Here is a 16,129-nt window from a genome sequence, read left to right as displayed (position 1 = left end):
CACCATGACCTTGACCTTTGACCTTTAGTCGCCAAAATCTAATCAGTTCATCCTTGAGTCCAAGTGAATGTTTTTGCCAAATTTGAAGAAGCTCTGTCGAGGCGTTGCTGAGATGGACGGACTCTAACTGTTTCCAGCACACAAGCATAAAAACATGGTTATTCTTTACCGATTTAATTTTAGTAACAACATAAACGTTTCTGCGGCTCCACCCTCAGGAAAAGCTTTTACATTTTTTACCCCATCAGTGGAAACAAAAGTTATTTTCTTCTTTTTTCATCAGCTCTGTAGAAGCCTCGTGGGGCTGCTGCTATGACCACACACTTTTTTTTTTTTTTTAGTAACAGGGCTGTGTGAAGCTACAAAGATGCAAAGTCAACTTTTCCGCTGCCAAAGCAAATGAGCAGCGTGTGAGACGACTGAGCTGGAGCCGGACTGTGGCTCGTTTGAACACACCTGTATTTCACAGGAAGCAGAACAAACAGTCATGAGCTTCTAATAGCTGCTAACCTCACAGTCTGTAACCATCTGCCGTCCAGAGGAAGCAGGGAGGACGTCTCCAGAGAGAAGGATCCAAAGCAAATAACTCACATCATCCCTAACCCAGAAATGGATCCGGGAAGGAAGTGATTTAGCACTCGTCCTCCGTCCCTGGACAGCCGAGTAATGGGCCAGGAAGGAAGATGATTCTCCATGCATTCATTAAACATCTCATTTTCGCCTGATTAGTTTAGAGAGAACCGCTGCAGATCCTCCTTTGGGGAAATAATGTGAAGTGAGCACATAGAGCCGCTGGGAAATTAAACCAATTTCACTCCAGTGGCTGTTGAAACCATGAATGTAAATTAGATAAAACAAACTCCTGGTGCAGATATTTACAGTCATCTTCACAAGGGAAACGCTTGTGTCTGCACTGACTAGCTGCTCCTGAGTTTCTCCAGTCCTCTCCAGGTCACGGTGTTTTGAGGCCCCATCCTCTCTCTCAGGCCCCGCTGCGGTGACCCCTCACTCCAGATGAAAGGACTCACCGCGGGCCCTGTTGGCCCGCATCGACCCCTCAGAGGATCATCTGCAAAAGCAAAGTCTGCTCAGGGTTTTAAAATAAGGCCAGACGTGTCCAGCTGAACTCTGCGGGAGCGACAGGGTGGAGATTTAATTCACATTAAAGCTCATTAATCTGAAAACTCATCTTTATCTCTCCATGTTAACCCATGCCAGCAGCTGGTTAGCTTAGCTTAGCATAAAGACTGGAAGCAGGGGGAAACAGCTAGCCTGCATCTGTCTTCACTTACCAGCTCCTCTAAAGCTCATTAGTTCATAAAACATTACATCACATTATATCTGGTTGGTTTAATCTGTACAAAATTTCCATTAATGTTAATTACATAAGACGACCCTTATAAAGGATTTATAAATGGTTTATAATGAGGTTATTAATTCGATTATTAACACTTTATAACTCATAAATAAACAATTATAAACAAGTTATAACACAGTTTTAACACATTAATGCAGGCTCACTATTTGGCAAGATTAAGTTAATGCTTACTACTTATTAATCTGACTAATGACGAACTACCATTTATAACTGGTAAAAGGAGCCTTATAGTAACTAATTAATAAATGATGAGGTGTTTTACACTTTACAATAAAGCTCCTTTTACGAACGAAAGCTACGACAACATGACTCTCCATCCTGCTTTGCCTCTGAGAGAGGACGCTCAGCAATCAGCTGATCACCGGGTCCCGTCGTTTATGTCTGTGAATAACGACTGACGGCTAAAGATACAGTTCTCAGCTCCAACACTTTTTCCATTCCAGTTTTCTTAATAGAAATGTGCATTAGAAGATATTACATCATATCTTTGTTGACGAACAGGACAGTTAACTTTGATTTTCCTCTCATTTCATAAAATTTGTGATGGCCATATCTGGGTAACGTGGTCATCAATGGCAGCAACTAATTCTATTATTTGTGATGGCCATTAGCTAATGTTACTGATATTATTTAATCTTAATTAGATGTTAAAAGTTTAATGGACAAAGTTAGCAGCTGACAATTTGTCACATTCATTCATTTTAGAATCCTCATATTCTCATACTTCTTTCATTTTAACTTACTACTTGGCAGGTAATGTAACTGTCACTGGCATTTTCCATTGACATTAGATTTGTGAAGGTCAAATGTAGCAGCTAAAGTTTATGTTACTGATTTACGTTTCCAATTTCATCTTAATATTGGATTGTTGACTACCAACTTACCAGCTACTGTTAATGACATTTTTTATTTGAACTAAACATCTATTATCTAAATTATATGGATTTTTAGGGATTGGCTCATGGCTTCACCAATACGTTGTGATGAGCAATAAGTTTATCCTGCAAAAACACTGACGCTGGATCTGCTGGAGAACAAAGACCCTGAACACAAACCAGACTTCAGTATATATATATATATATATATATATATATATATATATATATACAACTGCAACATCGAGTCACCTGAGTGTTGTGTGATGAGTTTTAGTGTTTTAAAGGAGGAACTTCGTCTCAACATGATGCTCACAGCTGTTTTTTTTTTTCTTTGTCATCAGTCCCTCCCCAGAAACACTCTCGCTCTTGGACCACCGTCGACGTGAAACCGGAGCCGCTCAGAACCTCAGAGGACAGCATCAGGGTCAGGACAATAAACAAGCCTCCACAGTGTCTCCCAGCTGATTCCTCCCAGATGTTAAAAGTTTTGCAGGTCTGGGGCGGACTGGGTTTTCAAGCTGCAGGGTGGAGGCTTCCCAGGGAACAGCAGGAGGATTCTGGCAGAGGAAATGTGACTCCATCACAACCGTTTTCAGATGTAAAGTTTCAGTTTTATGGCAGTAATACCGGAGTACTGGAGCGGAGGCAATGAAGTTTCATATTTCAACCTGCACATTTCTGTATAACGTGGCGTAAACATGCCGTCTCCATTACAAGACTAAATAAACAAGATTTTTTTTATTTTTCTTAGAAACTTAACTGCATCTTAAATGATCCGTTCTGCATCAGTATCTTACAAAAAACATTTCAAATATACAAACTAAAATATGAGGTCTTGACAGTTGGATTAAGGAAGACCAGAGAATGTGGACCACAAGAGACACAGAGATTTATTTTACACCCTCATACTGTCTAAAATGGGCTCAACCTAAGACTGTATTTGTTAGAGTTGCAATAATGAGTGATGATGTAATAATGATGAATGCGTGTGTTAGAGGATTAACCTCTGCAGGGTTTGGGCTGCAGTAAAAGAACAGACTGATGTTACATAACTGACAACAATCAGTCTTAGTCGAGAGTGTTGTCTACAATCATTTCTACAAACACACACATTTCTACACACATTTCTTTCCCAAAGCAGCCCCTTGAGATTAAGTTCATGCACATGATGTAAATGAGGCTCGACATGTGACGTTACTCTGATTAAACCTAAAATAAAGCATCATCTGTTGCAGATGTGTGGGATCACTATTTGGCAAGCAACAGGTCACTGTTCCCTTTTTATCTAATGTGTTATAACAACTTACAAATGCTTTATTAATCTAATAAACTAGTTATACGCCATTCATAAATCATTTATAAGGGTAGTCTTATTGTAAAGTGGTAACACAGAACACAGTTCTCTGCCTCACATTCAGGACGCAACATGTCAGAGACAATGTTGAGATATTCATTAACAGAATATAAAAGGACATCTGGATGCTGGAGTTGTCTGTGTCATTCTTTTAAAGATGTCTGAATTACAGCTCTGGGGGATTGTGTCCAACAAAAGTTTAATGTCAAAATAAATGACGGGGAAAAAAAATAAATGTACCTGTCAAAATTCAAGGGGTTGGTTGAGGTGTTCTGGGAAAGTACTGATCTATTTCCTCCTCCATTAATTAGTTTGAATGAAGTTGGTCATTAATCAATGTAGATGTGAATGTCTGGTGGTGAGACGGAGCAGGACAGGCGGACAGGGTACCAGCTGAAGTGAGGAAGGAGTTAAAACTTTTCCTGTTGGTCCAGTAGGAGGTGGTATGGATGGGAGGGGGGGGGGGGTGAGGGGAGGTCCCCCGTTTTTCTATTGATAGCCATATTCCCCCATTTATTCCTGCAGTCAGGACGATGCGGAGTGACGAGCCAGGAGGAGACAGAGAGAGAGAGAGAGAGAGAGAGAGAGAGGGAAACCTGTGGAGCCTCTGAGACACTGAGGGGAAACAACATGACTGAGACTTCAGCTCTGTGGTCGGAGGAATAACTGAACCCTGAGAGGAATGGAGATCTGCACCGTTCAACAGTGAGTGCTTTTATTTGTCTTTAACCTGCAGCTGCATCACTCACACTTATCAACCTGCAGCAATGACGGTCACGCAGCAGTTAAACCAGTTCTGTGTGTGTGTGTGTGTGTGTGTGTGTGTGTGTGTTTTCTCTCTCTATTCACATATTCTGTTGATCTCAGAGCAGTGACACATCCCCTAAAACCTCCATAAAGTTTTATTTTCAGACTGAGGTGAGATGTAACTAAGTACAAGTAACTGCGCAGGAGTATCATTTCGAGGTACTACTTATTGTATTGTACTGATTATATTATACTTATAATATTGTACTTTTTACTCCAGCACCTTTAGCTGCTACCTGCTCATTTACACTATCTTCTGTTTTTAAAGGCGTGTTTTTGTCATGTGAATTGTATGTATCTTCTATTGTACTTTCTTTGGGAGAAGCCGAAGATGAATTTCCACTAAGGTGGACAATAAAGTCGATCAATGTAACGGCTCTGGTCACTGGTTACTTTGTAGATGAAGGTTTTACTTACAAAATATAAGTTTATCTTCTTGTTCTTTTGGAAATAAACTGTGTATAAAACTGTTCAAATTAGCTCCAACTCAACAACTACAACAGCAAATCAATAGTAATGTTAATGCATATATAATAATAATAATAATCATCATCATCATCATCATATAACGTAATTCACATTATAACCATTTAAAGGGTGTTATTCTGCATTATAATAATACTTTTGTATATATTTATTTTGACCGCAGAACTTTGACCTGTAAACTGAAACTCTGCTGCTGATACTTTTACTATCATTAATCAATAATATATAAATAATCTGAGTTCTTCTTCCACCACTGAATGCGCAGTGGTCGAGGCGACTCAGATGTCCGTCTCCACAACAACCAAAACCTCTATGTAATTTCCTACATTCATACACATTTATATCAATCTAAACGTTACAGGAGGCGACCAGTGATTATCAGTCTTTTCACAATAATGGTCGTGTAACAAATTAAAATATTACAAATAAAACAGTCACGTTTAGTTTCCGTCATCTTTGACTGATATTTGAACTGCAGCTTGTTTTTAGGAGAATATTACAGGAAATAAACAGTAATTATAATTTTAACCTAAAAAACCTAGGGGAGGTTTTTTTTTTTGCTCAGGTATGAACTTCTTACTTAATTGGTTAATTATTTAAGGTGCTCAGTAACTAAACTCCACAGAGATTTAAGGGGAGACATTTTAAAGCTTTTTAACAGACTTTGTTTCTTAATGACCGAGTTTGATATTTGTCAGAACCTAAAACTTTTTGTCACTTAAAAAGTTTTCACACAGAAACAGAGAATATGAGTGTTCACAGGATCATGTGAAAGGTTCAGAAAGAATTTAAAAAACCAAGTGTGTGAATCTGGAAAAATGATTTGACTTAATCTACATAAAATTTGTGCAGACCTACATAAACAATGTTACACAGAAAAACATAGTGTTAACATGTGAGTACAGATGATATTTTGCCTTTACAGCTGAAAACAGGGATGAAATTAATGCTGGTCTTTTTTTTTTACCCATTCACAGTCTTGATTTCCTCACGGCTGATTGACTAAAGGATGAACTGTGTTTTACAGCAGCAGCTTTTAAACTCTTCCTGAACTCTGAATCTTATTGACCTTCATTTGATTTGCTGCACCTTCATTAAAGGTGATATTTTGAAGTCATCTCTCTGCCCTCCTCCCTCACTACCAGACGAGTTAAGGTTGACTCATTTTCACTAACTCAGGAACGAATCACTACATCGATGTTGCATCACCTGGAATGAAGCCACATAAATGATGAAGTGAAGATGGACACAGTAGATTGTGTAAAACTGTGTCTGGACTTTTATTTAGGCCAGGTTTTTTATTTGAGTCTACTTAATGAGACACCACCCTGTTCTCGGATCTGCAGTCATTGGTCTGTCTGTAAATGAAACAATTCCTTCCATCTGTTTCATATCAAAGTTTGATTAACAGCAGCTGAACACAGAGGCATTCCCACGTCCTCTTTTATTTTACATGAATATTCAGAAAAAAAAAATATAAATATTCTTCTCCTATATCGTCTCATAGTCTCCTTAGTTTCTTAAGATACATGATTTAACAAGTTTAGTGAACTATATTCTTCTGTCATAAAATAACAATCATATAGTTTTTTGGCAGATCTGATCATATGATTTGTTTGTTTGTTCAAATGCAAGTATCAGAAAATACAGTAAGGCTGCTCAATTATGGCAAAAATCATAATCAGGATTATTTTGATCAATATTGAGATCACAATTATTTAACATGATTACTCATTGATATATTTAATGCACTTTTAAATGAAACTTTGTTTTGTAAATGTTTTTAACGGTTTTTAATGGTGAACTTTCTTGAACTTTAAATACAACTCACTGGAAAAACAACCTAAAATAATAATTAAAGAAAATAAATAAATAAATGAAATAATTATTAATAGATAATATCTAAATATATACAATTAAATATATAATGAATAAATTGGACCAAAATAAATAAGATCAACTACAACACATCAACCCTGGCAGCAGCTTGTTGATAGTAAAGCTAATATCAAGCACTAAAAAAAACAAAAACATAAAATAAAGAAAACGATTTCAAAACAACAAGCGTTTCATCTATGTCATTTTTTGGGTTATAGATGATATAAGTTTAAGATATCTGAGCGTGGGATGGCAGCTAAACAAGGCGTGGTCTCTCCTGATTATATATAGAAAGTCCCTGAACCAGCAAACTGCTCATGATGACGCACTCCTATGTATGTTGCTAACGTACGCCGAAACGTAACCAGGAAGTGGATGGGGGGGATGGTTTTTGTAGGGGGGATGAAATTTATTGCGAAACAGAATGCGGCACAATAATCATTTTATCTCCATTATCTTGTTTTCATAATCGTATTAGTATTCTAGGAATATATCTATGCAATGTTGACACAATATCCACGTAGAATAGAAGTAGAGTTGGAAATGACGCGGTTCCACTCTTCCTGTGGAACTTAGTAGTAGATATATGTTCTAATTGGGTTAATGTGACAATAAGACCCCTGTTTATGTCCAGAACAGGCCGCTGTAGCTGTGCGTGATGATATTCTGAGCTCTTCATTAAGGTCAGAGAAACAGAAGCCATAACCTCCCTCTCATTGTCTGTTTTCAGCTAGCTGTTCTGTGATTGGCTGACTGCTGACATCAGTATCAACATGGCTCACCTGTTCCTTGCCAGTAAGATCACCATGCCGGACGACCTCCACAGCAAAGGTGGTCCCAGGATCCCCCGGAGTGCCATGAACGTGCCGACGTTGATCTCTGCTGAGAAGCTGAACAGGGACAAGGCCAGCAAGGACCACAGCGTTGTCTTGACAACGCACGTCCCGCACATCAATGAGGTCCAGCTGACCGCGGCCACCGGCGGTGCCGAGATGTCCTGCTACCGCTGCACCGTTCCGTTTGGCGTGGTGGTCCTCATTGCCGGCATTGTGGTCACGGCGGTGGCGTACACCTTCAACTCTCATGGGTCCACCATCTCGGTGCTGGGACTGGTGCTGCTGTCTGCTGGACTGGGACTGCTGAGCTCCAGCGCCGTCTGCTGGAGGTTTCGATTGAGGAAGAAGAAGGACAAACGGAGGGAGAGTCAGACAGCGCTCATGGCCAGTCAGGGATACTGTGTGGCCTGATCCTTGTCCAAAGAAACAGCTGTTAGATCTGTACAGTCAAGATGACGAACTTCAGGAAGACGTGAACCTGAACGCACCAGACTTTCATGAACTGGTCGACTTTGCAAATCCAGTGCCATCAGGTTTACACACTGTAAAGAGATGGACCTTGGACTCCACCTGAGGTGATCTAACTCTCCTTAGCGATGGGAGGCTGTGGTGCTCAGAGTAAAGCATGACTCTCTAGACACATGTCAGCTTGCAGGAGGATCCAGAAAATAACTCCATCACAATGGAAGAGCTGGACGATGGACAACGGCTAAACTTTCTGTTACAAAGCTAAAGTCCTGAGACAATGAGTTTAATAATCAATGAATCGCCAACAACTCTGATAATCGATCAATCGTTTACGTCACTTGCCAAACATTCTCTGGTTTCTGCTTCTTCCTGTTTCTGTTTTGGAGTTTTGGACACAACATTTGAAGAACTCTGGGAACTGACGGTTAGAGTTTTCTACAGACGCCCTCAGGGGTCATATGGTGGAAAAAATATTGCCATGGAAATCGGAGAAATTACTAAACTGAGCATTTGGTTTACGGGATATTTTGAATGAGAATAAAAACTGTGAATTAGAATTCCTTTTAAAAACATATTTTAAATGATTTAATTGTCATAGCAGCTATAAGAACCCACAGACGAATAATCAGTGTCAAAATGAGCCAATCTCATATTCTGTAGATCGATAACAACTGAGTCACTGTTTTAGTCATTGTAAAATACAGTTCAGTTTTAAGAGCTTTAAATGCCAAAAGAATAAATTTAATTAAATTTTAACTAAATCTATGATGCAAGAAATACCTGAACACCTGATGTTTGTGCTATTATGTGCACCACACATTTTAGTTTCCTGTTTTTCTGACATTAATTATCTGTCTGTGCTTTCATTCAGTGGATATGAAAAGCAAACCGCATTAGATTAACTTTATAACACCTCCACTGCTTTTATTCTGAAGGTCAGAGGTCCCTGTCAGAACTGTAAATGCTCAATTTATTCATCTGTTTGCATGGATTTTAATTTTGTTATTCCTGCCATATGACATTTTGGACTAAATTATTAATGAATGAATCAATACCATGCTTTGATATAGGAGATGGTTTCCTGTAGCCCCTCAGAGCTCCCTGATGATGATGTTCAGTATCTGTAACTAAATGCTGCTAATAAGCTATAAAAGACATGTAAAGGTACTTTGTTGCTGACATTTCTCTTCCTGAGATGAAACAATCATCAGGTTGTCTCGTCTCTGATTGTCCCCGTCTGTGACCTCTGTACATTTTACTCTGTGATTCAGCCATATTGAATCTGTGGAGAGGAAATATTGGATTTAAACATTCTGTGACTTATCATCATGAAATTAAATTTGAAGACACGACCTGGAGAATGAATCTGTGAGGTCACAGACAGGAGTATTCTCTGATATGCATGCCACTTTGTATGTTTAAACTAGTGCACTATGATCCAATGTGGTGATAAATAACCAAATGTCATGTATTCCACCATATTAATGAGCTCACATGTAGATGTAAGTGTAATTGTGGAGCTGAGAGTTTCTCTCTGACAGCTCAGTCTTATTTATTCTGTGTCAACAGACATGTAAGTTTTAATAAAGTGAAAATTTCCTGACGTCTTGTTAATTTCCTCACTGAGGATTTTCTCTGTGGAGCAGATTGAGGACAGACTGGAAAGTTGAAGCAGCTCGGCTGTTATATTTAGTTTTGTTTATGTTGCCTAGCATCCCACAGACACACGACCAGATATTATACTGGGGTGGGGAGGGAGGTGGGGGTGGGGTGGAGGGGTGGGCTGTGTGGGAGCAGGCTGGGGTTTGGGGTTGCATCATTTGGAGGAGGAGGTGGTGACGGGTAATGGTTACAACGTGTTGTCACTTTTGCAGTGCTAACTTTATCTCCACCAAAGTGCAGCATCCTGGGAATGTAGGAGGAAGGGGGGGGGGAGTGGGGATGGGGTGGGGATGAGAGACATGAACAGAGAATGGAAAAAGAGGGAGAGCCCTGCGAGGGTGGAAAAAATCATCCTCACAGGAAGTGGAACCAAACTCAATACTGAGACCCTGCACCCCCCTCCCGCACCAGCAGATCATCACCCTCTGATGATTAAATATCAGATCTCTAAAATAATATGCTCCAGCTCTTCTGGTGGGGCTCAACCTTCAGAGGGGCCACTGTGCAGTTTCATTATTCCCCCAGAAACCAACCAGTTGTCAAGAACAGAAATCATTTGGTAACTCATCGATTAGTTGATTCAAAAAGCTTCGGAGTTACCTGCACAGTAAACTCTACATTCTGGAGTTATTAACTGTTGGTCAGACAACAAGAGCAGTTAGAAGATGTAAACCTGGGCCTCACGGAATAATAATGAGGCCTTTTTCTACATTTTTTTTACACTGAATATATATATATATATATATCTATAGATATATCTATAGATATATCTATAGAGATATATCAATATATAGATGTATATATGAAAAGACCAGGGTGACAAGATGGAGGGGCATGTGGTGTACCTCTACAGATAACTGTGTGTAGTCTGTGTTAGTGTTATTTCTAACACTTCATTAACTGTATAATGTGTCATTGAAAAAAAAAGATTTTTGGAAATGCCAGGATGAGTTGTATGCAACATACAAGCAGCAATTTTACTGGTTTACAGCAAGTTGCTTTATTTCTAAAAACAGCAAATATCCATATTTCAGCTGTCATGACACAGTTTTCCTCAGTTGTTAATGGGATACCTGTCTGTGAGACATCTTTAGTGCTGTGTGACACTTTAATCATGGCTCAGATTTGATCATTATGAAACTGGTTAATCGGAGAAGTTGCAGCAACAGCAGGAGAGAAAGTCCTCATACCATAATTAATGAGGTGGTTTGACTACTTTTATGTGAACAGTAAATTTTCCAGTAACCATGAGCACAAAAGTGTAGTTCGTTCATATTTACGAGCATCTTAATTCAACTAGCAAAACCATCCAAACAATGGCAGCTCCTACTTTAACAGACGTCCTGGAGTGGATGTAATGGAGGACTGTCGTCTGTCAACTGTCTGTCCTCTATCATTTATATTCCTTTAGTCCACAGATGAAAAAAAAGTATTTTTTTCATAAAAGTATTCCAAGTCACGAATATCGTCATGTGAAGTCGGTTACAGACTGTCAAGCGACTTTACAATGAGCATTTCTCTTCACATTTTTCCTCATTAATTTCCCTCCTTCTTCTTCCTTCTTCTTCTTCTTCTTAGGTGTTTAATGGCGGATGGCAAACCAGTTTATAGGTATATTACCGCCACCGACTGGACTGGAGTGTGGATCAGGGGATTATGTAGGAAAAAAAAACAATATTCTTTAGGCTAAACCGGTTTCATTTATAAAAATTAATAATGTCACCATTTAGTTGTTTTGCAGAGCTTTTGCCCTTCTTATTGACTGAAAAAGGTGATTTCTCTCAATTTTGTATTCCCTACAATAAAGCAGTACACGTTCAACTGTTTCTGGTTGGTTACAAGGTATGCATTTCCCAGTTGGGTGCTTGCTTATCTTATGTAGTGTATGATTCAGTCCTGTATGACCTATTCTTAGACTTAGACTTCGCAGACAAGTGATGATATTTTTCTTCCCTTCTTCTCCTGCTTGCCACCCTCCCACTACCAACAAGTCTCTATGTATTATGTAAATGTCTTCCAGGTTCACTGTCATTCCAATATTCTTGCCAAACCGATTGTACATATCACCTAAGGAATGTTTCAGCTTCAACTTTATTTAATGGGAATGGAAGATCTTGACAATCATGACGATCTTCTGCCAGCCATATAAAGCGCTGCCATTGGTTACTGCCTCTGTCAATCATTCCAGGTTGAAGACAGGCATTTGCCCTGTCCAATGAGAGTAGGCAAGAGGCGTCTGGCACTTCTGAGCCGATGCTGATTGGCTGTGAGAAGTTGAGAGGCAGCAGGCAGAAATGAGTGAGAAACAAAAGATCAGGTCTGTTTTGAATGATGTAAAAAGCTCCTTTAATGTTTGCACAGAGGCCTGAAATTTCACACAGTTGTTTTTGACAAGTGTAGAATGGATGTGAGGATTTTTATATTTTTTTGCATAAAGTATATCATAGTTATTGCTATCAAATTTGATTTTGTTTTCAGACAAGGACAAAAAAAAAACAACACATTTTTGAGTCATGTATGAACTGATGTAGTTTAGATTGTGTTTTAGTCTCATGCTAAACTAGCACTGTTTTTTCAGAAACCAGAAGATGTTAACTTTCAAATTATTTCTCATACATGCATTTTGGCCCTACAGTTCTTCTGTTGTAAAGACGCCTATTTTGAAGTATTTACCTCTTTGCTGGAGGTAAATGACAGGGAATTGAACCTCTTTCTGAGCTGTGGCCGAATGAATCAACACTGATTCTGTGTTTCTCAGACTGTTGTGTATTGGCTCGGACTCTGTGAGCAGGGTTCAGAGGGGAAATCCCGACCCTCCCTTCCCTTCCTGTAACACAGTGACCGGCTGAGTGACCAGAGGTGTAACACAGTGGCAGTGTCATCCCCCTAAACACACCCCAGACTCTCAGCCGGAAAGGGCCTGGCACGCACAGAGACAGGGAATCGGCACGATTAAAAGGGATCAGCCGGAGAACAGGAAGGAGTTTCTGTTCCTACACACCCTTTACCAAAACTTTGAACTAATTCCCCAGCAGGCGTGTGATTGTTCTGTCATCAGAGGAGCTTCAAGGTCAGGAGAGTTGGCCCGAGGCTGAAGAGAGCTCAGAAACCTGGTTCCACACCTCTGAATCAATGCCCATCTTTGATTCTTTTCTTCAGATAGGTTCAAACAGGTCTGGTGTTGAAGAGACTGGGAGGTTTTCTGACCAACTGGGCCACTTTTTCTTCAACTGGCAGGTTGTTTTTGTTTTCCACCTACAACTGTGGGAGAGATGTGAAGCAAAGATACTGTGTGAGAGAGACAGGTGCATACAAGTATACGCAAAACAACAGTTCTTCGTCTGCAGCAATATGTGTCAAAAATCAAAGTTATGACTCAATCAAATCTGACCATTCACACATGAAACATTTTTAGATTCAGTGTGACTTACACTTCCTGGGGATGCAGTTATATCAGATGTCCACTGCAAACAAGCCTCCATAAATCTCTTTAAAAACCATAGAAAAAGACTCTTTATATCTGCTTATCTTCATTCAGAATCCTCCTGTTCTTAAATTTCCTTCAGTATCACAGTAATCCACCCATAGAGAAATGTAATATATAACTATAAGTGGATATATTATTATCACATATATACATCCTCTGGATATATGAAGATAAGTTAAAAAATATAAAATACCCATAGTAAAATTTGTATATGTGTATATATTAAAAATATCTATGTGATGATTTTTTACATAGAACACATGTTTTCTTGTAAAAAAAATGATGTGTTAACATGTGATAACATTGTATTTTTAATTTATTTATGCAAGTTTATTAAAACAACATACATGCTTAAAATCTATATGTTTATATATGTTTTCTTATTAATTTCTCATTAATGTTAAAAATGTCTAACTTCACATTCTTCTTCAGATTTTTGGACCCGACTGGAAACAATTTCAACATATAGGCACACAGGCTTTGCGACAGATATACTGTATGTAACATATGTCTACAATATAAGCTTCATACATAAATGTATATATTTGTATAGGCTAGATATATATGTCAGTATATGAAATTGTTCCAGTTTCTAACAGGTTTCATACATAAATTTTACATATATGTACATAAAGAATAAAAATGTATATTTCATATATAGAAACTCAGTATGGGCAGTGATAGTTGTCTGCACATGCATGTATGCATACAAACAGGAACAGCTAATGGCAAATTCAGCATAGATCATTTTAGCATTAATTTGTTTCTGCGGTGAAAGAATCAGCTGCTTTAACACTGGAGCTGCTATAATGGTTTCTACTGTAAAGACACAATAGCTGAGCTCATTAGCGATGAAGCCCGGGCAGAGAGTGTGTCACCATGTGCTGAGGTGAGGTTTAACTACCTGTCAGCAGACAAACTGCGGCTGCTGCTGACAGGCCGGTGGCTCAGTAATGAGGCTGCATGTGGACGCTGCTGTCAGTCAGAGCTGCTGGGAGGCAGCGCAGCTCGTTACAGACCCAAAAACCTTCCTGCAGCTAAAACTGGAAACTGATGGAAACCCTGCTGCTCCAGCCGACACAGGAGTCACGTCTCTCTGCTGAGATCATAACTAATGAAATTAAAGCTGCGCGTACAGATGAGACTCACAGTGTTGTCACAAAGGCACCAAGAGGTCATTTAAAACTTTTAGCATCTCGGGCGACACAGCTGTGGTTTTCTGCTGATATTGCTGGTGCCACGATTGGTAACACAAGACCTTGAATGGTCAGTAACAAACGGCTTGGTGTTCAGAGATCAGCACCTGGGTGTGTGTAAATCATGTTTCCTTGTTTATGGTTAAAGGACCAATAGTTTATTTACCCATCCCTCTTCTCCCGCTTCTCTTAGATATTTGACCAAATATGGAGCGTAAGATGGTAATCTTTCAAAGTGCAAACAGGCTGTCATGCACAGAAGTCTGTATTGATGATTCCTCCGTTCTCCTTGATCAAGTATCAATAAACATCCTCAGCATAAGACATCCTGGACTCCTGATCTTTCTTCACTGAAATACATCGACCACCGATGATAAGATTTAAGGGTCACGGGAGGCTGGAGCCAATCCCGGCTGACATTAGGCGAGGGGTGGAGTACACCCTGGCCATACACAGGTGTAACATATAAGGACGGGGCAGACAGTCAAGAAGGGGGGAAACAGGACAAATACAGGAAGTAAAATGACGGAAATACCTGTAGGATCATTGAACAGCGTCAGAACGTGCCGGTATCTGTGTTTTTCTAACATGTTTTTCTCATATATGTAAAGAAAGTTATATAAAGAGTTCTTCTGGGTGTGTGCTGAGATCATGAAAAGCTGCAGCTGTGGAGCTCAGCTGCTCCCTGAAGCTGAGGGCTGGAAATGATTGTGAACTGTGGAGGTTAAATCTTCATATCCTCCTCCTGACTGGAGAGCAATATACACTCTTCCTCTGACATTGACTTAGGAAGAAGTCTGTTTTTTGTTGAGAGATTTTTAGAAATCTATGATATTGTTGTTTATAGATTTTCTTTTCCACTTGGAGTAAATGTGTCTTCATTCAGACAGATGAAATCTTCACCCTGTGAGTCAAAAAAACTTGCTTGCTTAATTATCTTGCAAATAAACAATAAAATCAGTTTAAGATGAGTTTCTGAATCAGGACTGAATCTGAATCTTCCTCCAACCTGTTCTCCTCCAGACCAGAGAAACAGAAAACACACATGGTTGTTCATGTTTTCAACATCTCTCAATGATTCACTGACGTCTAAATTCAACACACCCTGAGAAAGCAGCAGTGATTGTTTCTGGTTAAACAGTAGGAGCGTTCCTAAACGCCTCATGGGTGCAGGATGTGGTCCAGTGTGTTATCCAAGTGGCTCCAGTTGGTCTGTGGTGGGAAAGATCCTGAAGGAGACCAACCAGCAGGGCCAACAATCGCAGAGAGGCCCCTAAAGGCCCCAAACGGCTCCATTAACCAGGGAGAGGCACTTCCTTTCATTTGTCAAAAATCCATTTCTCCCCCCGAAACTCTTTCTCTGCATCTGTTTCTTTCATTTTGTGGCGTGCTGATGGATTTAGAGGTTTATTGAAATAATAGGGTGTGTGATAGCTCCCAGTTCGAGGTGGGTGCTGTGACAGATGGGAGGGGTGCGCTGAGTGGTGCCGCCTCAACGCAGGAAGTTCACATTGTGTTTGAGAAGAATGGCAGCCCCCGTTTTGATTGCCATCGTGGCCCGCTGTTGCTTGTCCAGCCCGTGGCTCCCAGCTGCTCTGAAAAGGTTTGTGATAAGAAGACTGAAGCCTCGATGCACAGAAGTGACTCCACTTCCTTTAAACAACACAATGCGCTCCATCAGGAGTCCAGGACCTGGACC

The 16,129-nt window shown here is 39.8% G+C and overlaps 1 protein-coding gene across 1 annotated transcript; it reads left to right on the top strand.

Moving 5' to 3' along the window:
* The first annotated feature begins 4,142 nt into the window (after positions 1 to 4,142).
* LOC130161855 (transmembrane protein 100-like) lies at positions 4,143 to 9,688 on the top strand. Its single transcript, XM_056365178.1, has 2 exons — positions 4,143 to 4,315; positions 7,512 to 9,688. Exon 2 carries the CDS (start codon positions 7,555 to 7,557, stop codon positions 8,026 to 8,028), a length of 474 nt encoding a protein of 157 aa, XP_056221153.1. The 5' UTR covers positions 4,143 to 4,315; positions 7,512 to 7,554; the 3' UTR covers positions 8,029 to 9,688.
* The last annotated feature ends 6,441 nt before the right edge of the window (positions 9,689 to 16,129 follow it).

Source organism: Seriola aureovittata, chromosome 21, assembly GCF_021018895.1.
Source record: "Seriola aureovittata isolate HTS-2021-v1 ecotype China chromosome 21, ASM2101889v1, whole genome shotgun sequence".
Lineage (NCBI taxonomy): Eukaryota > Metazoa > Chordata > Actinopteri > Carangiformes > Carangidae > Seriola > Seriola aureovittata.
The sequence above is the reverse complement of the archived record's forward strand: the minus strand, read 5'-3'. Positions and strand labels throughout refer to the sequence as shown.